Raw genomic sequence first — 25,313 nt, forward strand, 5'->3', positions numbered from 1 at the left:
AGGCCACCCTGAAGGCTGACAGGGATGCTATGCTCTCTTGATGAATCCTTCACAGAGAGGTCATTTTCCCCTGTGTTCTCCAACTTCCGGGCGCCTCCCACTTCCAGATCTCATCTGAAAGCTGGCACAGCAGCCCCTGTGGTCACAGTATTCTGGGAACTCTGGTCCTAAGAATTTGCTGTCCTGAACATACATTCATCATCTTCTCATTGAGTTATCACATCAACTCTCTGAAGTGCAAGTTCCTGTCCCCATTTTATAGATGAGAAAGTTGGGTAGTTGTGGGGAATTCCCTGTGCATCTGCCAGGGCCTGGTGAGCTGGGTGAGGAAATCACAGGCCCTGAGAAGAAGCCCTGGACTGTCCCTGGGAGATGATGAGAGCCTGGAGTCTATCTTTCTCTTACCCTCTCTGTCTTCCCCTCCTATCTTGATTTCTTTCTGTCCTATCCAACAACAGCAAGAAGAGAAAACAGAGATAAGAAAAGACAACAAGAGACCTGAGAGCTTCAGGTCCTCCCCCAGCTCTTCCCTTGGCACCCTTTCTGCTGCTGGCTTCAGGGTCAGGGTTTGAAATTTCTCTGTTGAGAACCTGTCTTCCCTCAGATGGTGAATTGATGTGGGGCCTTTTCTGCTTCCTTGATGTGCCAGAGAACTCAGCCCAGGGCAGAGCAAGCCTCTGGAGTCTGTCTGGTCCTCTGAGCCAGAGACCCTCGCCTCCCCAGGCCCCAACCTGGCTGTTCACCTCCTCCCAGCTGGGCCCAGTTTGGCTCAGGGTGAGTTCAGTCCACATCTGGCTAGAGACCCAGAAGAGGCCCAGCATGTGGAGATGAGAGACCGGGGACTAACAGGAAATACTTCTCGGGCATGAGCCCTTAAACTTCAGTTTCTTGGAAAAGGAAGGAGATCTTGGCCCCAGGTGGCAGCAGATGGAGCACACAGGTGCTGTATTCTGTCACTCACTCCTGGGGATTCAGGCAGGGGTTAGCCAGAATCCTTATCACATGCTTGAGGCACAAACAAAACAGGAATGTGGCAACTGTAGTGGTGGTGGTGGTGGTGGTGGTGGTGGTGGTGGTGGTGGTGGTGGTGGTGGTGGTGGTGGTGTGTTAATTTTACCACAGGACTACTCTGCTTATGATGGTGCTAGAGAGTGATCCTGAGACCTTAGAGCCTCAGGCATGGAAGTCTTTTTTTTTTTTTTGCCTCCAGGGTTATCACTAGAGCTCAGTGTCTGCACTAGGAATCCACTGCTCTTATGAAAGTCTTTTGCATAGTCACTATGCTATCTCCTCAGCCCCAGTTTGTGGTTTTTAAAAGCCTGCCTGCTTTATCATGCACATAGTTCAGGTTCTAGCCTAGCCCCTCCCTGCCCTCCATGGCAGTGGTGTCTTTCCCTCTCTCTGTCTCTCCCCCCTTTATATCTGGGGGAAAAAAGAGAAAAAAACCTCAGCCCAGAGCAGTTTAGCCCCAATCATGAAAAAAAAAAGAAAGAAAAACTTAAAGGTGTTGGGTTGTGGGCAGTAGTGCATGTGGTGGTTAAGCACGCTACCATGCACAAGGACCCTGGTTTGAACCCCTATCCCCCACCTACAGGGGGAATGCTTCATAAGCAGTGAAGCAGATCTGCAGCTATCTGTCTTTTCTTTCTCCCTCTCTACCTCCCTCTCCTCTCTCAATTTCTCTCTGTCTTGCCAAATAAAATAGAAAAAAAAAAAAAAAAAGGACACAGAGCAGTGGATTCATAGTACCTGCACCAAGTCCTAGTGATAACCCTGGTGGCAATAAGAAAGAAAAATAATTTAAAGTTATTAATTCAAATAACTTTGTGCTATGTGTGTTTAACAGGGTGTATACTGCCTCTGACCCCCGCCCCCCCAAATAAGAACTTTATGAGAGAAGACAAGAGTTTTGTAGATCTAAGTATTAGCGTTGCTTCTATTTGGAGTTGCCACTGGTGGGGTTGTAGGGGCTATGCCACTATTCTCTAAGGCTTTTGTTTTATTTTTAATATTTTATTTTATTTTTTTTAATGAGAGAGAGAGATACCAGAGCACTTCTCAGCTCTGGCTTATGGTAGTGCTAAGGATTGAACCTGGGACCTCAGAGCCTTAAGCATGAGAATCTTTTGCATAATGATTATGCTGCCTTCCCAGCCATTCCTTTTTATTTTAAAACATTCATTCAGGGAGTCAGGCAATAGTGCAGCGGGTTAAGCGCATGGGGCACAAAGCGCAAGGACTGGCATAAGCATCTCAGTTTGAGCCCCTGGCTCCCCACCTGCAGGGGAGTTGCTTCACAGGCGGTGAAGCAGGTCTGCAGGTGTCTATCTTTCTCTCCCTCTTTCTGTCTTCCCCTTCTCTCTCCATTTCTCTCTGTCCTAGCCAACAACAATGGCATCAATAACAGCAACAATAATAACTACAACAATAAAACAAGGGCAACAAAAAGGAATAGATAAATAAATATTAGAAAAAAACATTCATTTCTATATTTTTTTCATTTATTTGGTTGGGGAGAGGGTAAGAACCAGGGCATCATTATCACACAGGCCATGTGGCAGCAGGATCAAACTCAAGACCTCAGGCTTAAAAGTCCAATGCTTTATCCTCCCAATCTGCTTTAAGGTATTGTTTAATATGGACTTCTTATGTCGGAAAGGGTGTGCCCAAACTTTTCCCTTCTCCTTGTCCCCTCTGTCTCCTCTAAGTCTCCCTCTTCCTGGTCAGGGGAACCATTCTGCCTCCCGTTTCCTTCATTCTTCCTTCCCCTCTTGCTGACACCCAGAGTGCTTCCACCCTGCAGCTGGGCCATGTCTCTGTGCCACCCCAGGCCCTCCCCTCCCTTCCCTGGTCTATGATGAGTCACAGCCCCTGGCAGCCCTGCCTCTGACCCCAGGAGGCCTCTTGGGCAACTGAGGGGCCTCTCAGCCCTGGCGGGGCTGGCCAGATGGAGGCCAGGCTCTGCAACAATAACCATGGCAACCAGTGGGGGGTAGGAAGAGCTGGCATTTTGAATTGGCATCAGGAACCAAGGGGCAGCATGCAGCTGAGCCAGGAGGGGAAACTTCCCTCCCAGGGCCTCATGTTGATTTCAAAAGGAGCATAGCACTGTCCAGAGGTCTTACAGACACACAGGGCATGTCCCCAGCTGCTGGGCACTGCTCTGAGAGCTTTACACACATTCACCTGCTTACTCCCCACACTAGCCAGAGACATCAGGTGCTGTTACTAGCCCGTTTGGGGTGGTGAACCCACCGGTGCACAGAGAAGTTCCCTGGCTAGCCCACAGTCACACACTGAATGGGGAAGTGGAACTCTGAGCCTGTATACGGCAACCCTGGCTCTTCAAGCTGCCTCGGGTTAGAACCACAGCCCTGGCAGTAGCTGAGTTGAAAAGTGGTCCTGGGACTGTAGTGGGCAGTTCCGTATATCCAGTGGAGGGGATGTGCACCACTTTGATGCCAGATAGCAAATACCCTGCCCACCTGCAGAGATGGTCAGGTGGCATTTCAAGGGCTGTCCCATGCTGAACCACCTTGGACATGTGGGACAACACAGCTCTCGTGGATGGAAACACAAGGGGCCAGGAACTGACTCATTCAGTAGAGTACACACTTGGCCATGTGGGAGGACCTGGGTTTGAGCCCCTCATACTACTTAGGAGCGCCACGCACAACACCAAGGAGCACTTCATGAACAGCAGAAAGACTGTTCTCTCCCCTCCCCCCTTTCTCCCCCTTTCTCCCTCTTTCTATCTGAATTAGAAAGGAAAGGATCCAGAAGGTGGCACAGTGAATAAAGCATTGGGGGTTTTGAGTTCTATCCCTCGTATCACATGTGCCAGAGTGATTCTCTCTTTCTCTTTCATTAATAAGTGAATACTTAAAAAATGAGAAATAAGGAAGGAAAGAGAAAATAGAGTCTGCTGGGAGCAGTAGAATTGGAGAGAGAAACTTGCACACTGTCTTTGAGAGACCCAGAGCCACTGTAGGGAAAGACTGTTTTTACTTGGGCAGTGATGGACAAAGTATGGGCAGTGCTGAGCCGTCTGACAGTGGACTTGTCATGTACAAAGGGCCTCCTTCGGCTCCAATAGTATAACTGGCTCAGCTTCTCACCCCAGAGGCTGCCTGGCCTCAGTGCCCCCAGGATAGTTGTCAGAGGAAGAGTAAGGCTTGTGAAGGCACAGAGTCAAGCCCTGGACTCTCAGCTATAAGGGAAGGGCTGTGACGAAAGGCCTGGTGCCCAGATGAGCTGTCCCACTTGTCCAAAGTGGCACTTCATGGGACAGGCCTTGCAACAGCTCCTGGCTGTCTCAGCAAGTGGACTTTGCAAGGAGGGGATGGGTCTTGCCTGGCATCAAAGCTACACACCTCAAGGCTGGGAGCTAACTCATCCAGGAGAACATACACTTCCTTTAGAGGGCCCATGCTCGAGCCCCAAGAATCACACAGGCACTGAGGGCAAGCTCCATGAATAGAGGGATGGTGCTGTGGTGTCTCTCTTTTCTGTCCCTCTCTACATCTCTTTAATTGAAAAAAGAGAGATCCACCAGGAACTGTAGAATCCTGCAGGCATGAGATCCTGATGGGTTTTTGTTCGTTTTATTTTTAGTTAGAAAATAGAGGGAGGGGAGTCGGGCTGTAGCGCAGCGGGGTAAGTGCAGGTGGCGCAAAGCACAAGGACCGGCATAAGGATCCCAGTTCGAACCCCGGCACCCCACCTGCAGGGGAGTCGCTTCACAGGCGGTGAAGCAGGTCTGCAGGTGTCTATCTTTCTCTCCTCCTCTCTGTCTTCCCCTCCTCTTTCCATTTCTCTCTGTCCTATCCAACAACAACAACAATAACTACAACAATAAAACAACAAGGGCAACAAAAGGGAATAAATAAATAAAGTAAATATTAAAAAAAAAAAAAGAAAATAGAGGGAGTTGGGAGGTAGCACAGCAGGTTAAGAACGGGTGGTGCAAAGCGCAAGGACCGGAGTAAGGATCCCGGTTCGAGCCTCCAGCTCCCCACCTGCAGGGGGTTCGCTTCACAGGCGGTGAAGCAGGTCTGCAGATGTCTATCTTTCTCTCCTCCTCTCTGTCTTCCCCTCCTCTCTCCATTTCTCTCTGTCCTATCCAACAACAACAACAATAACTACAACAATAAAACAACAAGGGCAACAAAAGGGAATAAATAAATAAAGTAAATATTAAAAAAATAAAAGAAAATAGAGGGAGTTGGGAGGTAGCACAGCAGGTTAAGAACGGGTGGTGCAAAGCGCAAGGACCGGAGTAAGGATCTCGGTTCGAGCCTCCAGCTCCCCACCTGCAGGGGGTTCGCTTCACAGGCGGTGAAGCAGGTCTGCAGATGTCTATCTTTCTCTCCCCTCTGTTTTCCCTTCCTCTCTCCATTTCTGTCTTATCCGAAAGAAAGAAAGAAAGAAAGAAAGAAAGAAAGAAAGAAAGAAAGAAAGAAAGAAGACAGAAAAAGAAAGACCACAGCACCAAAACTTTCTTCATTGTGCTGGGGGCCAGGCTTGAACTTGAGTGGCACACATGACAAAGCAGTAAACTATCAATGTGAGCCAGTTTACTACAGCCCCCCCCCCATGACTTTAAAAAAAATAGATTAATCTTGGTATCACATCTGCCAGAGTGATGCTATATAATTGTCTCTCTCCATCTCTCTATCATGAATGAATTTTTATTTATTAGTGATTTAATATTGATTTACAAAATTATGTGTCAACAGGTGTTCCCACCATCAGAGCTCTGAATCCCCTATCCCTCTGTTGTAAGCTATAGCAGTCTTCCTCAGGTTGCAGATATGGGTTAACTATTATTCTACAATTATCTGTCTATATTTGTATATAACTGCATCTCTCTCTCTCTCTCTACATATATATATATATATATATATATATATATATATATATATATATGTATATATATATATATATATATTCCCCATTTTCTCTTTCCAAGCTACATATAACCCTATTACTACATCCAAATGTCCCTCTTTTTTTCCTCTTTTCTCTCTGGGTCCTGATGGAGTTGGAGTTCAAAGCCTTCTTATCTTCCTCCTATCACTTCTTCCCCAGGGGGAGCATGGATCAAAATTATTTTGGGGATGCAGAATGTGGGATTTCTGGCTTCTGTAATTGCTTCTCCACTGGACATGGGCCTTGGTAAATCAATCCATACCCCCAGCCTGCTTCTATCTATGAATGAATTTTTTTAAAAAAGTCTTATTTGTTTAATGTCTTTTTTGGGGGATTAATGATTTACAGTTGACAGTAAAATACAATAGCTTGTACCTGTGTAACATTTCCCAATTTTCCACATAACAATTCAACCCCCTCCAGGTCCTCCTCTGCTATCATGTTCCAGGACCTAAACCCCCCACCCCACCCCAGAGTCTTTTACTTTGGTGCAATAAAAAGTCTTTTATGGGTGGTCCAGGAGGTAGCACAGTGGATAAAGCACTGACTCTCAAGCATGAGGTCCTGAGTTCAGTCCCTGGCAGCACATGTACCAGAGTGATGTCTGGTTCTTTCTCTCTTCCTATCTTTCTCATGAATAAATAAAATATTTTCTTTTTTAAAAAAGTCTCTTATAGAGACCAAGCAGTAGCACAGTGGGTTAAGCACAGATGGTACAAAGTGCAAGGACCTGTGTAAGGATCCCAGTTCGAGCCCTGACTCCCCACCTGCAAGGGGTTCGCTTCACACACGGTGAAGCAGGTCTGCAGGTATCTGTCTTTCCCCCTCTCTCTGTCTTCCCCTCCTCTTTCTGGTTCTCTCTGTCCTATCCAACAACAACAATAGCTATAACAACAATAACAATAAAAACAACAACAAGGGCAACAAAAATGGGAAAAATGCCTCCAGGAGCTGTGGAGGCACAAAGCCCCAGCAATAACCCTGGAAGCCCCCCCAAAAAAAGTCTTTTAAGTTTCATCTCAGCTGCTCTGTGGATCAGAGTCTCCTCTCATCATACTCTTTGATTTTCTAGGATCCTCCCTCCACTGGAAGGCCCCCAGGTGTCCCCTAGCTTTTCTGAACTTGGTGAGGGCTCACAGCCTGATTGGCCAGGGGGCAGCCGCTATGACCTGGATGAGATTGACGCCTACTGGCTTGAGCTCATCAACTCGGAGCTCAAGGAGATGGGTAGGTGACCCTGAAGGCCAAGATGGGCTGGGGCAGACCAGGCACCCTCACCTCAATAGGGCTCTGGTTCTGCATGGAACTGGGGGTGGAGTGGGAAATCCCTGCTGCATTGCTGATGGGAGAAGTTACTTGGTGTCCCTGTATCTCAGCTACTATAGCTGTCATATGAGGGTGATAATAGCACATAATTTGCAGTGTTCTTGGGAATGTTGCATTAAGTGTGAATGTTGCACGAAGGCTTAACTCAACACCCAAGTGAAGCTAGAATGACTAACAGAGCTGGGGTGGTTCATAGAGAGCACAATAATGTCCCTGGAAAGGCTAGCTGGGCCACAGTCAACCATCTTCAGAGATCCCCCCCCCCATATTCAAAGCTCAACCAGTGGTGCCAGGTATACCCCAGGTACACTTCCATGTGATCTGCATACACCTGTCTGTGGTCCCAAGCAAGCTAGCTGAGGTCTCTGGGATTGGATTGCCAGTTCAGATTTGCTAAGATAGAGCTGAGGCCCCAGACTGGTACATGTCTCCAGGTCATACCAGGGCAGGGAGGACAAGCTCCTGACATGCTCCCTACTGTCCTCCCAGAGAGGCCAGAGCTGGACGAGCTGACACTGGAGCGTGTGCTGGAGGAGCTGGAGACACTGTGTCACCAGAACATGGCACGAGCCATCGAGACTCAGGAGGGACTGGGCATCGAATACGATGAGGACGTGGTCTGTGATGTGTGCCGATCTCCAGAGGGCGAAGATGGCAACGAAATGGTCTTCTGTGACAAATGCAACGTCTGCGTGCACCAGGTGGGCTACCCAACCACCCTCCCCTGTGCTGTCCTCACGCTGACTGGGGCCCCTGCTTGGGACCATCATCTGGCTGTAGGAGTCTTGAGGGCACCATGGGCACTGGATCCTAAGAAGGGAGGAAGAGAATGGCCTGCATGTCCCATTGAGCAGAATGCCTTGTTAGCAGACTTGAGCAAAGACCCATTAGACGGTGATTCTACTCCTGCTAACCTTCTTCACTCCCTCCCGTGCTCCTCTGCCCTCTCCCTCCTAAACTTACAAAGAAGCAGCACTGTACAATGACAAGCAGTGTCTATTTCAGTTCAGTGCCAGGTTTGTTTTTGTCTCTGCCCTTTGCAACCTCTATAACTATGGGCAAGCTTCTCAACCTTTCTGGGCTCCTATTTCTTTAGCTAAAGATTAATAGTAAGTGGTTGTGAGGATTAGGTTACTATGAAGGATTTGCTTAGTACTGCATTTATACTTACTGCACTAAGCACTATACAGTAAGGGCTGTACATAGACCCAGCCAGGTCCTCTCTTCCCTCCACCTTCACCCCTAACTGAGGCTTCACCCATGATTGTTTCACAGCTCCGGGTCACTTTTTCATTAAGGTAAAGAGACCCAGGCACACCAAACCACAAAAGTGCCCTTCAGGGCCATAGCACCTTCCATGTGGAGCAGGACTTGAATACTGAGCACATGTCCTACCTAGTGAGCTATCTCTCCAGCCCCAGACCTGGTTACTGACTGCTGCTGGAGTAGCTCCCGGGGAGCTCACCTGGTTTGCAGGTGGCTGGACACTGCACCCCCACTCATCCACAGCCCTTCTCCTTTTTGCCTGGGGTTTTGCCTGGGGCTTGCGCTAGCATTTAAAATCCACTATTCCTGGCAGCCATTTTTTCCATTTGATTTGATAGGACAGAGAGAAATTGAGAGGGAAAGGGGGCATGGAGGAGATAGTATAATGGTTACACAAACAGACTCTCATGCCTGAAGCTCCAAAAGTTCCAGGTTCAATCCCCCGCACCACCATAAGCCAAAGCTAAGCAGTGCTCTGGTGCTCTTCTCACTCTAGCTTTCGCTCTCCCTCTGCATCTCTCTCAAAAATAAATAAAATATTTGTGGTCCGGGAGGTGGCACAGTGGATAAGCATTGGACTCTCAAGCATGAGGTCCTGAGTTGAATCTCTGAAAACACATGTACCAGAGTGATGTCTGGTTTTTCCTTTCTCTCTCTCTCTCTCTCTCTTTCTTTCTCCCCTTTCTCGTTAATAAATAAATAAAATCTTTTTTAAAAGGGTGGGGAAGGAAGATAGATACCTGCAGACGTACTTTGCTGTTTGTAAAGTATGCCCCCCTACAAGGTGGGGAGCCAGAGGCTGAAACCTGAATCCTTACACATAGTACTATGGTCCTTGCACGTAGTACTATGTGCACTTAACAGGGTACTCTTTAACAGTGTGTACCACTGCCTGGCCCACTCCACAGCCCTTCTACCCAGCAGGTATTTAGGTCTGTAAGGCCCTAGGCATGGCCAAAAGGAGTCCTGTTCACAGATTCCTCTGAGCAAAGATGAAAGCTCTGGGTCGTGCCCTCAGGCAGTATACTTACCTGAATTTGTATTCAACTTCGGGGCATTTCTCAGAAATCCAGCACTAATTAGGAACCTCTGACTAGAGTGACTCTCCTTCCAGCAGAGGGCAGACCTGAGCCCTTTCACAGAAGACTGTGAAATGGTGCCACTTGAAATACATTGCAGAGTGTTTCCAGGAGTTTTTGTCTTATAATCCCTCTGGAGGTGTCGTTGGTAGAGTCCAGTAGCTGTTCAGCTCTATAACTCCAGATAGGCACAGGACTGGGATCGTTCACAACTAATCCCTCTGACTTGTGCCCACCCTGCTCTCTCCTCAGGCATGCTATGGGATCCTCAAGGTGCCCACAGGCAGCTGGCTATGCCGGACGTGTGCCCTGGGTGTCCAGCCAAAGTGCCTGCTCTGCCCCAAGCGAGGAGGAGCCCTGAAACCCACCAGAAGTGGGACCAAGTGGGTGCACGTGAGCTGTGCCCTGTGGATTCCTGAGGTGAGCAGCTATGGGAGTGGGTGGCCCTGGGGATCAGCCTGTGAGGAGTGAGTCTGCTTGAAACACAGGCCTCAGGTAGCAGAGCTGGGTCTGAGAGGGAGTGGGCCACTGAAGTGGGATGTCAAGTGTTGAGCCTGAAAAGAACTCGGGCAGCAGCCCACAGAGAGCTTTGTCTTTGAACCTGGGCAGAACTCAAATGTTCATTTCCAGGGGGAAGAATGGAATTGTCTGGGCACTGGGGAAATCAGTGGAGTGGAGTGGATAGTTCTGAGTGTGAACAGAGTCAGGCAGCTGACTGACGGGGGTGGGGCTGAAAAGGGGAAAACAAGGTATGGACCTGTATGGAGCTCAGGCCATGGGTGCAGCAAAAGTCAGGTTGATTGCGTAAAACAGAAATAAGTCAGTAACCTACAAGAAGGCCAGGCAACAAGCCTAATTACAAGTTGGATAGTGAGCCTGCTGCTGGAGCTGGGACAGAGAAATGGACTTGGGGTCTGTGCCTATGTTGGGGGTACCAGTATAGGTGACAAGAGATGCCTACAGTGACCTAATAGAAGCCCTGGGCTCCCAAAAGGCCGTCCCAGTTGATTTGGCATGGAAAACAGTGGCATTTGCCCCTACTCTGCTGTGTGCCCTGACCCAGAGTGAGGTCCCCTTCACTGTGTTCCTAGAAGGCAGCCCCTGCCCTTCTGGGCTCAGAATCACAAGGGTTTTGCTGGAACCCTCATGCAGTTTTCTGTGGTGATAGTGATTGTGTCAGCAGCAGTTGCTTGCGCCCAGATTGGTCTTGAAATCCAGGTCTGCCTCCAAGTCTATTATGGGTTGGATGGAGGTCAGACAGATAGATAAACTCTTGGGGGGACCTCAGGGCAGGGACCCCCTGTTCCATCATTAGGCCTGGGCAGTGGGAAGGCAAATGTCCCTCTGAAACTGGGGGTGGGTTTTGCCCAGGAGACGGGGCATGGCTGTTGACCTGTCCCTATCAAAGGGCAAGAAGAGCTCAACAAAGACAATCCCCACCAACCAGGAAGGCCCTGGCAGCCACTCTGAAAGAGATGCTGCCTTGGCACCTTTTTTTTTTTTTTTGCCTCCAGGGTTATTGCTGGGGCTCGGTGTCTGTACTACAAATCCACTGCTCCTGGAGCCATTTTTTCTGTTTTTTTGGGTAGGACAGAGAGAAATTGAGAGGGGGAAGGAAAGACAGAGGAGTGAAAGATAGACACCTGCAGACCTACTTCACCGCTTGTGAGGTGACCCCCCTGCAGGTTGGGAGCCAGGATCTCAAACTGGGATCTTTTTTTTTTTTAATTTTTTATTTTATTTATTTATTCCCTTTTGTTGCCCTTGTTTTATTGTTGTAGTTATTATTGTTGTTGTCGTTGTTGGATAGGACAGAGAGAAATGGAGAGAGGAGGGGAAGACAGAGAGGAGGAGAGAAAGATTAGACACCTGCAGACCTGCTTCACCGCCTGTGAAGCGACTCCCCTGCAGGTGGGGAGCCGGGGTTCGAACCGGGATCCTTATGCCGGTCCTTGTGCTTTGCGCCACCTGTGCTTAACCCGCTGCGCTACAGCCCGACTCCCAAACTGGGATCTTTTTAACAGAAAAATAAATGTTTATAGTAAAAACTCTGGTATTATTAATACAGGCCTGAGAGAAGAATTCTTGGATGTATTCATCTGCACACATACACACAGATGGAGGGAGGGAAGCATCTGTCTGGGCCCACACATGTGCACTAATGTGCACAATATGCAAGGTCACATTCATGTGTAGTTTCATACTAGGCCCAAGTAGACACCTGCCAGCACTCTCAGCCAGTACTCAGCTTGAGTCGGTCAAGAAGGAGTTGGAACTTAAGGGCTCATTCATTGTCTTTTTTTTTTTTTTTTAAATATTTATTTATTTATTCCCTTTTGTTGCCCTTGTTTTATTGTTGTAGTTATTATTGTTGTTATTGATGTCTTCGTTGTTGGATAGGACAGAGAGAAATCGAGAGAGGAGGGGAAGACGGGGAGAGAAAGACAGACACCTGCAGACCTGCTTCACCACTTGTGAAGTGACTCCCCTGCAGGTGGGGAGCCGGGAGCTCGAACCGGGATTCTTATGCCAGTCCTTGCGCTTTGGGCCACCTGCACTTAACCCGCAGCGCTACCAGCCGGACTCCCTTCATCCACTGTCTTATGCACCCACTGCCTGTTTTCACAGCCAGCACTATGCCATGGGATGGGGGACTGCTGGGGGCAGGCATGGGCAGGGGACTGATGCAGCTCCCTGTGTCCCGCCCAGGTCAGCATCGGCTGCCCAGAGAAGATGGAGCCCATCACCAAGATCTCACATATCCCAGCCAGCCGCTGGGCTCTATCCTGCAGCCTCTGCAAGGAGTGCACAGGCACCTGCATCCAGGTACAGGGGCCCCCATGCAGTAGCCATCTGACTCAAGGGGCATCTCTGGGAACAGCTGTCTACCTCCCTTCTCCACTTGGTGACACTAGGGCCAGAGCCAGATGCCACCTGGAGACCATTCAGCCACCTCCAGTGCTTCTTGACAGGAATGGTACAGGCCTGGCTGATGAGGACTCTGGCGTCTTCCAATAGCAGGTGCCTTTGGGCTTAACATATCTGTTCACCTCATTTTTGAGGTCAGTATTGACAGGTAGGAAAGGTGGGAATTGATCTTATCCAGCTAAAGTAGGAGGCTCTCCTGGCATAGGCCAGGACTGCGCTTATCTGTGGATAGCAGTGGGCCCCAAATTATAGTGTGCATCAGAATCAACATAGGCCTTGTTAAAATAACAAAGTGGTAAGTCACAGAGGCTCAGCCCCCTGATTAGGGCTGAAAAGCTGTTTCCAGCACATGGTTCAGTTGCGACTGGTATGTAAGCTGTGTGGTGAGCATCTTCCTTTCTCTCCCTCACCTCTCCAGAAACCGTGTCATTGCAAATATTAGATGTGTCCCCAACTCTCCATATAAACATTTTCTAATTGCCTTCAAGTGCAGCATAAATGGTCCCTAATAGTCAATTGCATTATTGCTGTAATACTTATCAGCTGCCCACAGCTATCATCTGAGGCTTTGCTACCTGGATAAGAGAACAGGAAAGAGTCCAAGCTCAGCTCCTCTTCCCAGTGGACAAGGGCAAGGGCAGTCCCCATTCAGCCCCTTCTAATGTCTCTGATTCTGGAATTCTACCCAGAAGTGCCACTAGTGCCCAGAGAGTTTGTTCATTCATCTGATGTTGACTTCCCCAGAATAAATGGTGCTGAATTCTTTTTCCTTTCCAGCTTTCCCCAGAGCTCCTCCTTCCCACATACTTAATTCCCTCCACACCCCTAAAGATGTTGGGAGGATGTTAGAAGCCAGTACTTTTTCTTTTTAAGTTTTATTTATTTATTTACCAGAGCACTACTCAGCTCTGTCTTATGGTGGTGCAGGGGATTGAACCTGGGACCTCAGAACCTCAGGCACGAGTCTTTTTTTACATAAACATGCTATCTCCCTTGCCTTCTGATTTTTTTGTTTGTTTGTTTTAGACTTATTAATTAGAGAAAGAGAGAGGGAACCAGAGTATCACTCTAACACATGCAATGCCAGGGGTTAAACATAGGACCTCATGTTTTCTAGTCCAGTGCTCCACCTCCTGGGTCATACAGTTTTGGGGGTTTTTTTTGTTGTTGTTGTTCTTAATTTGTTATTAACAGTATGTTACAAGATTGTAAGATCACCATGTATAGTTCACACCACACCTACACCAAAGTTCTGTATCCCCACCCTATCACCTCCCAAAGATAACCACCATCATTCTCACAAGCGTTAGAAACAGTTTGCTTGCTTCTGTTTTGTTTTTTGCAAATTCGTGTGAATCATTAGATTCCAAATATGAGTGAAGCCAACTGGTAGTTGACTTTCATCTCTTTGCTTACTTTGCTAAGCATAATCGCCTCCAGTTCTATCCATTTTGACTCACAGGACACAATAACATCTTTCTGATTGCACAGTAGTATTCATGGAGTATATATCCCATAACTTCCTTAGCCAGTCATCTGTTGATGGGCACTTAGGCTGCTTCCACTATTTGACTATTGTGAATAATGCAGCTCTGAACATATGGATGCTTATGTCCCTTCTAGTTGGTGTTTGAGTGTCCGTTGGATATATGCCTGAGTGGTATTGCTGGAGCATAAGGAAATTGCATTTTTATTTGTACATACAGTCTTCCAAAGAGGCTGCACCAGTTTGCATTCCCACTAGCAATGTAGCAGAGTCCCTTTTTCTGCACAGTTTCTCCAACACCTGTCATTTCCTAGTTTGTTGGTGTAAGCCATTCTCAGGTGTGAGATGGTATCTCAATGGAGTTTTAACTTACATTTCTCTAGTGATAAGTGGAGCATTACTTCATGGCTTGCACTATTTTTATTTAGGGTTTCACCAGCATCCTGTGTTCTCTGTAGGATTCTGGGGGAAGACTACATAACCTCCCTTGGGGCTTCCTTCATGCCTAACAGAGCCTTCTTCCCCCCAGTGTTCCATGCCTTCCTGCGTCACGGCATTCCATGTTACGTGCGCCTTTGATCATGGCCTGGAGATGCGGACTATATTAGCAGATAACGATGAGGTCAAGTTCAAGTCCTTCTGCCAGGAGCACAGTGATGGAGGCCCGCAGACTGAGCCCACTTCTGAGCCCATGGAGCCCAGTCCAGCTGGTGAGGACTTGGAAAAGGTGACCCTCCGCAAGCAACGGCTACAGCAGCTGGAGGAAGACTTCTATGAGCTGGTGGAGCCTGCTGAGGTGGCTGAACGCCTGGACCTGGCAGAGGCACTGGTTGACTTCATCTACCAGTACTGGAAGCTAAAGAGGAAAGCCAATGCCAACCAGCCACTGCTGACCCCCAAAACTGATGAGGTGGATAACCTGGCCCAGCAGGAACAGGATGTCCTGTACCGCCGCCTCAAACTCTTCACACACCTGCGGCAGGACCTGGAGAGGGTAAGTAGCCCTGGGGGCCTCCTATCCTGGAGCAACCACAGTTCAGCAAGACTGGGGGGGGGGGGGTTTGAGGGTAGGATAGTCTGTGGAAAGGGGTGGGTCAAGGGTGCTTGTATGGTGGCACTTCTTACTAGGTGCAAGAACCTGGAATTGAGTCCTTGCTCCCCATATGCACGGGGAACACTTCACAAGTGATGAAGCAGGTGTGTCTGTCATTCTCCCTCTCTGTCTCCCCGTCCCCTCTCAATTTCTCTGTTCTATTAAAAAACATGGCTGGTACTGAGCCCAAGCAATAACACTGGTGACAAAAAAAAAAGTAAGTGGATCAAGCTCTTGTGTCTCTGATCCCCTTTTGTTCCAGCCTTGGTGGGACAGGCCTGTCGGTGCGTGGTCAAGAGTCCTGGCCCTGGAGGTCTCTAGCCACTAATGGCCTCCTGCATTTCAACACATGAGCATCTGCTTAGAACCAGAGGCAGGGAAGAAACTAGGAATCATGATTGAGTTGACTCTCCTGCAAGTCAGGCTGGGGCACAGCAGGGAAGGGAGGGGTGAATTTAGCTCCCGGGGGTCCTGGACAGAGGAAACAACACCAGTAGAGACATAGTTGTGTAGGTGCGCTGAAAACCAGGAGCAGCCTGTGGAGTGGGAGGAATGGCTGGATGAGTGGTTCAGCGTGCTTTTGGAAGCTCTGGAAACAAATAAGCAGCAACTGTCCCAGTGTGGCCACAACCTGCATAGTTTGGAAAAAGCCTCAAAGAGCCCAGAAGAGGTGGTTTGAGTCCTCGCTGAGACCCCTTAGCTCTGTGCAAGGATGTTGGTGATGTTGGTGCTTCAGGATCATGGCTCTGGGTGGGATGAGGAGGGCACAGAAGCCAGTTTGGGGGCTGGCCTTTGGAAGTTGGGGAACAGTGAGACTTACTTTCCTGGAGCAGAACTCTCCACCCCAAGGCCTCTTTTTTTTTTGCCTCCAGGGTTATCAATGGGGCTCATTGCCTGCATCACAAATCCACTGCTCCTGGAGGCCATTTTTCCCATTTTTGTTGCCCTTGTAGTTGTACTTGTTATAGTTGTTATTGTTATTGTTGCCATAGCTGTTGTTGTTGGATAGGACAGAGAGAAATTGAAAGATGAGGGGAGACAGAGAGGAGGAGGGAAAGACAGACACCTGCAGACCTGTTTCACCGCTTGTGAGGTAACCCCCCCTGCAGGTGGGGAGCCGGGGGCTCAAACCGGGATCCTTACTCCCACCCTTGCGCTTTGCGCCATGTGCGCTTAACCCACTGCGCCACCGCCCAGCTCCCTGTTCCCTCATTTTAACCCTGGGAAGAAAGTGACGTACTTCTGCCTCCAGTGGGGCATGTCCTTGAACTTTTCTACCACAACACAACTTCCAGCTGATAAGACACCATCCCGAAGCTGGGGACAACTCAAGAAGGGTCTGGATGTTTTGAGTTCTTGCTCCAGTCTTCTGAATTCCAGATGTAGTTCTGACCTCCCTATCAGGGACATTCAGTTTTAGGGTTCAAGAGCCCATGGGATTCTGTCAGAATGTCTTCCAAGAGTTACACACACCTTCTCTAGATGGTGCTGAAAAATAGCCCAGGTGGAAAAATCGAAGAGGAATTTGATTGACCTCAGATGTTGGCTTTTCTTTCTTTCTTTTTTTTTCTTCTCTTTTAAGTAGTGATTTAATACTAATTTACGAAATTACAAGATAGCAGGGTATAACTCTGCAACAGTCCCACCATCATCCTGGATCCACGTTCCTTCCACTGTAAGCTACCGCAGTCCTGTTAAGGTTGTAGATATGGGTTAACTATTATTTCTACAACTAACTGTCTATATTTGTATATATTTGCTCATTTTTTTCTATGGCCCCATCTCCCATTACTGCATCCAAATGTTCCTCTGTTTATCCTCTGGTCATCTTCCCCCTATCACTTCTCCCCCCACTAGGATTATGGATCAAAATTATTTTGGGGGTGCAGAAGGTGGGAGTCTTGGCATCTGTAATTGCCAATCTTCTCTGCTGGACACAGGCATTGGCAGGTCAATCCATATCCCCAGCCTGTTTCTGTCTTTCCCTAATGAAGTACAGCTCTGGAGCAGTGAGGTTCCAGGACACATTGGTGAGGTTGTCTGCCTAGGGCAGTCAGGATTTAATCATGACAGTGTCTGTAATTTGGTGGCTGAAAGGCAGCAAGATATAGACATTGGCTTTTCTTCCATGTATCTCAGTTGGCCAATTTGCAAAATGGATAGAACAACTTGGGAGATGCTCTGTGTTGTTGGGAGAGCATGGGGTGGAGGCTTTGAAATCAGACTCACTTCCCTATTCCCCTTTGCCCTACTCATCCACCCTGAGGCCTGGCCAAAAAGGTCAGAAGGGAGAAGGGTGTGGAAGCATCAACTGCCCTTGGACAAGGCCATCTACATTGCATCTCCTGGGCAATCCAGCCTCCTGTCTCATGACAGGACCACCATATGTACTACCGACTCTTTTCAGATTAAAGCTGCTTCCCAAGTTCCCTCAGGCCACCCAAGATGTCCCTCAAGTCCATCTCCCAGGAGCTGTCTTGCAAACACCTTACTTTTACTCTTCTAGTTTTCAGATGACTCATCAGATCTGACCTCCTTAGTCAGTGCTTACCAGTCTAGTTCTGACTCTGGCTTCAATTTATAAGGAAGCCAGAAAGTGGGTTGGCTTTTTTTTTTCCTTCCCTTTCCTTTCTATTTTATATGATAGGACAGAGAGAAATTGAGAGGGGAGGGTGAGGTAGAGAGAAAGAAGGACACCTGCAAACCTGCTTTACCACTGATGAAGCATCCCCCCTGCAAGTGAGAAGCAGGAACTCCAACCTGGGTCCTTGCGCATCTAGTCCCTGTAGACTTGCTGCTTTTTATTTATTTATTTATTCCCTTTTGTTGCCCTTGTTGTTTTATTGTTGTAGTTATCATTGCTGTCATTGTTGTTGGATAGAACAGAGAGAAATGGAGAGAGGAGGGGAAGACAGAGAGGGGGAGAGAAAGATAGACACCTGCAGACCTGCTTCACCGCCTGTGAAGCGACTCCCCTGCAGGTGGGGAGTCGGGGCTCGAACCGGGATCCTTATGCCGGTCCTTGTGCTTTGCGCCACCTGCGCTTAACCCGCTGCGCTACAGCCCGACTCCCAGACTTGCTTCTTAATCATCATCCTGAGAGCAGATAGGTGTGTGTGTGGGGCGGGGAGATGCACATATATACATTCCCAGCCTAATGACCGATGAAAAGGTGAGGAAACAGGTTCAGAGGGATGACATGACAGCAGAAAGTCATAGAATCTTGTTTTTTCTTGAGTTTTGAGTTGAATTTGAACCTGAATAAGGGTTTGGCTTGTCCTTCCTTCCTTCCTTCCTTCCTTTCTTGCCTCTATGGTTATTGCTGGGGCTTGGTGCTTGCACTACAAATCCACCACTCTTGGAGGCTGTTTTTTTTCCCCATTTGTTGCCCTTTGTTGTTTATCGTTATTGTTATTGTTGTTGTTGTTGCTGCTATTGTTGGATAGGACAGAGAAATCGAGAGGATGGGAAGACAGAGGGGGGAAAGATAGACACCTGCAGACCCGCTTCACTGCTTGTGAAGCAAAAACACCCCCCCCTGCAGTTGGGGAGGCAGGGGCTCAAACTGGGATCCTTACACCAGTCCTTGCACTTTGCGCCATGTGTGCTTAACCCGCTACGCTACCATCCGGTCCCTGGCTTATTCTTTATTCTCTGTTTCCTGGGCAGAAGACTCCCCTTATCAGCCCCCAGCCTCCACATTGCCCACTGGTACAGGTGGGGTGAGAGCCAAGGCTGTCAAGAGCTGGGTAGCCAACGGACTTGTAAAGTCTGACTCTGGGCATTGAGAGCTGCCTCATCACCCTCCCGAACCCAGTGGAAGTGAGCCCTCTCTCTTTTCTAGGAAGAGAGGAGGCAGAACTGGCTTTGAAGTCTGCACAACTCTTAGGACTCAGTGCTGCTGAGTCCTGTCAAGATGCTGCTTCTGCAGCAGCCACAGCCCTGGGTTGATGGGCTCCAGCTGAGAGCAAGGCCAGGGAGAGCAGAGGCCTGGCAAGCTGCAGGGAAGCAAGTGTCAGAGCTAGCCACTGCCAGGCTGACCCCCTCTGGGTCCTGCCCAGCCCTTTCACAGCCACACACACTTCAGAGTGAAGGGGGTGAGAATGGTGCCATGGAGGAGTCCTGCAAAGCCCTGGAATGGTTGGTGGCCTGGACAGCAGGCCCAGACTCTGACTGTGGCCTTGTGCCAGTAGCTGAGCATACCCAGCCTGTAGCTGGGCATAAGGCCAGCTTGGGCTGTATCCATGAGAAGGGAGGGACTGGGGGGGAACAACTGGATTTGCATTCACTTCTAGCACTTCCCAGCTCTGTCCCTTGTGCATTTCAGTTTCTACTTTTTTGAGTTTCAGGTTCCTCTTCTATCAGATAAGACGCAGTTGACCTTGGTGTCATAGTGAAGATAGGGGGACTGAGCTTAGTGCAGAGCCCTACCTTGTTAACTGTCTTTATTGTTGTTATGTGGGTCCCACAAGCAGGAAGAGGGGCTGCTGGGCAGGTGTATTCCATGGATGAAGGAAAGGGCAGGCCTGGTGCTAAGACTTGGGAATTGCAGGTCCTTTTATGACCAGTTGTAGCTGTGCTTCCTTAAATCTTAGCCATAGGCCACTCAGAAAGGCATGGCTGTTGCAACCTGCCAGAATAATTCACAGTGGACAAAAAAAAAAAAAAATCCGCAGTGCTGACATCAGCCCAACAAATGCTGGCTGGTGTCCCCTAGCAACCGCTGACTGCTGGAGCTGTACTGCCTCACTGCCTGGGGCACTGGATCAGGTTACCAGGAGCTTATTTGCTGACTGACCTGATTTGAAAGGGTGGGAGGGCTACTGGCAGACACTCCACCACCATCGCCACTACCACCGAGACCAGGCACCTAGGGCTTCCTCAAAGCCTTGTTTCCAATAGATCTCACATCATGGGGCTGGCTCCAACCCTCACCTCTCGAGCATTAGAATCCCATGCCCAAAAAGCCCACAGCTCCAAGTGTTTCTCACTGCCTCAAGTCTCCACAAATTCCTCTAGCACTGGTCCATTTTAATTCAAGGTCACTGACTAGACATCCTCCCCACCCATTCCCTCTTCACAGCCTGTACCCAGGTTGTCTCTATCAAAATTGCTGATTATATCAAAAAGTAAAATTTCCTCAGAAGTAGAACCCACTTACATTGGCAATCCCTGCCTTGATTGTAGAGGAGACTTTTCAACTAGATTTTTGTTAATATGATGCCAGGGAGCCAACTCATGAATTCCACTGCACTATCTCCCCAGCCCAATTTTTATTCTACATTTCAAGGAAGAGAAAGAGAGAAGGAGATGCCATAGCACCACTCAGCCATGTATGGAGGTCCCTTGGTGTTGTCCATGGTGCTCCCATGTAGTGCCAGAGCATAAACCCAGAAGCCCAAGTATTGGGAAGCATGTGATTCACCTTCTGAGTTACCTGCTGGCTTCTTGATTCATATTTGTTTACTTATCTTTAATCTTTATAGTAAGATAAAACATTACTGACAGTGTATGGAACCTAACATCCTGGGTGAGTTTTTAAGATGGGTATCAATACTTTTGTCACCAAAGAGCACCATGGAAGAGAAATTCTCTGAGACTCAGTTACATGTAGTTCTATTACCTAGGGTCCTGGGAGAAATTAGAGAAGTAATTGGTGGCTCCTGAGTATAGTGCAAATCAGGGCTCTCCCTGTAACCACAGTACCAGGAACAGAATGTTGGCATCACTGCAGTTTTCCCAGTAAGAAGCAATCCTGTCTTCTGTAGCAAGAATCTCCAGACATAATAGATAGCCTGCCCTTACCACAAAAAGAAATGGAACCTTTTCCTTCATTGCATTATGTTCTTATAGTCTCGTTCATATCCATCACTGTATATTATAAAATAAACACAATTAGAATTTATTATAGGATCAACAACAAAAGCAGATGGCAATGGACATTTTAATTTTTTCTTCATCTATTGTGATGAACCATAGAACTCAGTAGCCCATGCAGTTTAGCTTGGTCTGGGACAGTCTTCTCAGATTCCACTGTGTTCTTTGTAAAATGCATTGAGAGATCACTATTCCCTAAGCCCGGGAATCGTGTGTTTTTGCCAGCTGTCCCAGAGATCTTGCTGCCAGAAATTCACTTCAGCGTGATGTAAGAAACCTTGCTCTGGAGTTTCAAATGGAATAAGAAAAGAGGTGGGGGATCCACAACTGTATCTGTTTGTTGTGGGTTTTTTTTTTTTTTGCCCCTAGGGTTATTGCTGGGGCTCGGTGCCTACACTACAAATCCACTGCTCCTGGAAGCTATTTTTTTCCCTTTTGTTGCCCTTGTTGTTTATTGTTGTTGTTGTTATTGCTGTCATTGTTGGATAGGATAGAAAGAGGAGGGGGAAACAGAGAGGGTGAGAGAAAGATAGACACCTGCAGACCTGCTTCATTGCTAATGAAGCAACGCCCTGCAGGTGGGGAGCCAGGGGCTCAAACTGGGATCCTTACACCGGTCCTTGAGCTTTGCACCATGTACACTTAATGCGTTGCCCAGCACCCTGTATCTGTATTTTATTCTTTTTAATCATTGGGTTCTATGCCTGCACATTTAAGATAGAAGAAGAGAGACAGTGTAAAGAAGAGGCATCACAGCACTGCTCCACTGCTCATGAAACTTCCCCTATGCTGATGCTACCATGTTGTGGCCAGGGGTCTCAAATCCAGTTCCTTTCACGTGGTAAAGTGTGCATTCTACTGTGTGAACCAACTCGCCCCCTGTGTTTGTATTTGAGTAGGGAATAATTAAGTTTGACTCTTCTTTGGAAGAAATCTATGGCTCTGAGCCTCGACTTACCTGATTACTCATCCTTAAAGGTTATGTTGAATGGCAGAGCAAAAGATGATATGTTTGGAAAATTCTTTAAGAGCGGGTTTCAGCTAACCTGTGTTGAATATATTGACTGATCTGTTCTGAGGCCTGGAAAATAGCCATGAATCCATTCTCCTATTTATTATCTCCACTGCCCCCATGCCAGGAGGTAGGCAGACTGGACAGGGAAGAACAACGTTGGGCTATAAATGTATCAGACAGGGAGGACCTTTGAGCTAAAACCTGAAGGAAAGGCCCAGACTTGGGACGAGAAGACGGAAAAGCTTTGCAGGCCCAGAGCAACTTTTTGCCCAAGGTGTATCTTCACATGGCCTTTTATAAGGACACTAATCGTCAGACTTAGGGTTCACTCATATGACCTTAGCTAAGTGCACCTGAGGTTCCAGATAGTTGTACATTCTGGGATGGGCACCTAATCCATCCACTTGAGGTTTTAAGGGGAAGAAGATTTAGCAGAGAGTCAAAGTATCTAGTTATGCAGGTGAAGATGACAGGGCTAGGGCCGGAGAGACAGCTCAGTGAGTAGGGTGCATGCTTTACCATGAATGAGGTCCAGATTGGAGCCCCAACACCACACGGGAGGTTCTGCAGCACTGGAAAAAGAAGCTATAGTGCTGTGGTGTCTCCCTGTCTCAGGTCTGTCTCTGAATGAAAGAGAAGCATGGGAATAGGGAAATTACACATGTGTAAGGCCCCAGTTCCATGTTAAGAGAAGGAGAAGAAGAGGAAGAAGAAACGATGGTGGGAATACTAAGGGGAAGAGTGAGCTCATGGAAAAGACTGATAGCACATTTTTTTTGGGTCAGCTGTGGATAGGAGGAGCTAGGTCCTTCAAGATGACTCCTAGTTTCAGCACTTAAACACATCCCTAAGCACCAAGATCCTAACACACCACCATCACCACCACCTCCACCACCCCCAACCTGAGCTTACTTTATAAAAGTCCTTGTGCCTGCCGGTGCCCCTCTGTATGACCCACTACCATCTGGCCCAGCTGTCTTTTCTACAGGAAACCTCACCACCTCCACATCTGGGTCAGGGCTGCTTGGTCCTGTCCTGTCAACATCTCTCTGCTCTGCTGGGGTGTAAGCCTTTCAAAGAAAGGCTCCTGGATGGCCCTCGAGTCCACAAAGATGCAACCTGTGCATCGGCACACATGGGAGGAGCTGGCTCAGAGGAAGCTGAGAGGATATGCAGGAGCTGAGAGAAAAGTGGCTCCAGTGCCTCCACAGGGACTTTGGGTTGGCCCAGATGGCAGCCCTTTGGCTCACCAGCGTGAAGCCCTGCTGAGTGTCTGCAGGCATCCAGAGGTGGGTTCAGGAAGGAGAGGAGGATGTCCATCCTGACAGAGAGGCCTGATCACTACTCCCCCCAGTCCAAGATGAATGGAGTTCACGACTGCCAATGGGGACCCAAACCCACAGGCCACTCCAGGCAGCTAAGGACATGAAGACCAAACTCACTGTTGAGGACAAACCCAGCTGGAGACAGTGATACTGACTTTATCCAGAATGATCCCACCAAGACCCAGGATTCCAGAGGCTGTTCCTGCCCATGCTGGAAGTGCCAATCTGAGTGGAAGTCAATGCCAGGATAAGGAAGTGTCTCAATAGAAGAGGCCTGCTCAATAGCTCTATAATAGTTCTAAAAGTGGACTGCACCCTGAAAGCCACTGAGGGAGTGGCATGCTGGGAAAGGTGCCCAATGGACACGCTGTACCATGGACCATCCTCCAGGAGCTTCCAGACCAACCACAAGAAGTTTCTATGTCCACAAGAAAATTAAGCTTCTCACCAAGACCCTAAGAAACTCTTCTAGCTGGTCTAAGGAAGTCCCAGGAACCTTCCCTCTCTCCTGAGAAGGGAGCTGGTCTAAGGAAGTCCCAGGCACCTTCCCTCTCTCCTGGGAAGGTGCTCTAGGTGTAAGTGGCTGTGAGAACATGATCGGCCAGGCCTAGCTGAGGTCCCAGTGTGGCAGGTGGATGGGGGACATCCCAGGATGGACCAGCTATCAGAGGCTGCATACCTGTCTGCTTGAAGATACTCCACTGGACTTTCTTTACTGCACATACTTGGCCCATTCATAGCTTGGGAGAGAAGTCAGTTTTTGCCATGGTATTTGTGGCTGAAGAGTTTCTTTGATGGGAAAGAGGCTTTGGACAGGAGGCAGAGAAATGGATTTGGTGACCTGGAGAGACCATATGTACCTTGGGGTACTATGAACAAGGGAGAACCACCAGAATGGAAGGGTCTTAGGAGGCAAGGCAGCATGGCTGCTCAGCCAGGAAGTAAAGGGGAAGACCACAGCTCCCACTAAGTAGCTGCTCTTCTGTTCACTCTGGCTTTTTGGAGTGCCACAGGGGCCAAGGCTGTGCTTGGCCATTTTTTGACTCAGAGATGTATGGCTTTAGGCTACAGATGCACTCTGGTTCTGGAAATTGATTCCCAGTTATCACTGGGCAGTTTAGACAGTCGTGGCACTGGGTAGGGCCTCTGCCCCAGGAAGTGCCTTCATCTTCAGCACAGCCTCCCCCTCCCCCCAAGAGCTGGGAGGTCAAGGGTGGTTACCCATCGAGTAAGGTGGAAAATCTCTCTTATGTTTCCTCAGGTTAGAAATCTGTGCTACATGGTGACAAGGCGCGAGAGAACGAAACACGCCCTCTGCAAACTCCAGGAGCAGATATTCCACCTGCAGATGAAACTTACTGAACAGGATCTGTGTCGAGGTAGGCACTTCCTTGCCCACCGCCAGCCACCTCATGAGGTTGCTCATGAGGTTGGGTCCCAAGGAGGGTGTTTCATTGGGGCCTGATGGGACATGTGTGTTGGCCCCAGGGGACCACTGGCCCCCACCCCACCTCTCCTTCATCCAGCTAGTAAGCCAAGATGGGCAGACATGGAGGTCTAGTTGTGCGTCGTAGGCAGGGATAAGAGACTTGGAATGGGGGCATCAGGCCTGCCCTCAGGAAGCTTTCTGTTTCACTGAGGATGTGGAGGTACTGCCAGAGCCACACCAGTTCAGGAGTGGATTCAACACAAGCAGACTTGGAGCAAAAACCTTGATTATGGAACAGTAAGTGCTCATCAGTGTCGCAGATAGTTTCTTGGAATCTGCAGCATACAATGAAACCAGGTCCTCAAGTGACATCGATTAGTTCCACATTGACTGAGATTTTTATCCCTATCAACTTTATAAGGAAACCACGCATTTGGTCGGGAAGGGGCCAGAACAAAGGAGCTTTCTGAGTCTGGTGCCTATGTGTTAATAATGCTCAGGACAGCCAGAGGTGGAAGTGAGAACATGAATGCACTTGGGCTTTTTCTCTTACCTGAT

General features: G+C 48.5%; 1 protein-coding gene across 7 annotated transcripts in view; it reads left to right on the top strand.

Annotated features, from left to right (window-relative positions):
- Positions 1 to 25,313, top strand: part of JADE2 (jade family PHD finger 2) — a 64,632-nt gene that overhangs the window by 30,428 nt on the left and 8,891 nt on the right. For all 7 annotated transcript variants that reach the window (XM_060178194.1, XM_016186784.2, XM_060178204.1 and 4 more), the window contains 6 exons: positions 7,004 to 7,158; positions 7,747 to 7,958; positions 9,855 to 10,022; positions 12,312 to 12,428; positions 14,546 to 15,010; positions 24,588 to 24,705. In XM_060178194.1, coding sequence (XP_060034177.1) covers positions 7,004 to 7,158; positions 7,747 to 7,958; positions 9,855 to 10,022; positions 12,312 to 12,428; positions 14,546 to 15,010; positions 24,588 to 24,705 — 1,235 coding nt within the window. The remainder of the gene's footprint in view (positions 1 to 7,003; positions 7,159 to 7,746; positions 7,959 to 9,854; positions 10,023 to 12,311; positions 12,429 to 14,545; positions 15,011 to 24,587; positions 24,706 to 25,313) is intronic.

The sequence above is a fragment of the Erinaceus europaeus genome, chromosome 2, assembly GCF_950295315.1.
Source record: "Erinaceus europaeus chromosome 2, mEriEur2.1, whole genome shotgun sequence".
In the NCBI taxonomy this organism is placed as follows: Eukaryota; Metazoa; Chordata; class Mammalia; order Eulipotyphla; family Erinaceidae; genus Erinaceus; species Erinaceus europaeus.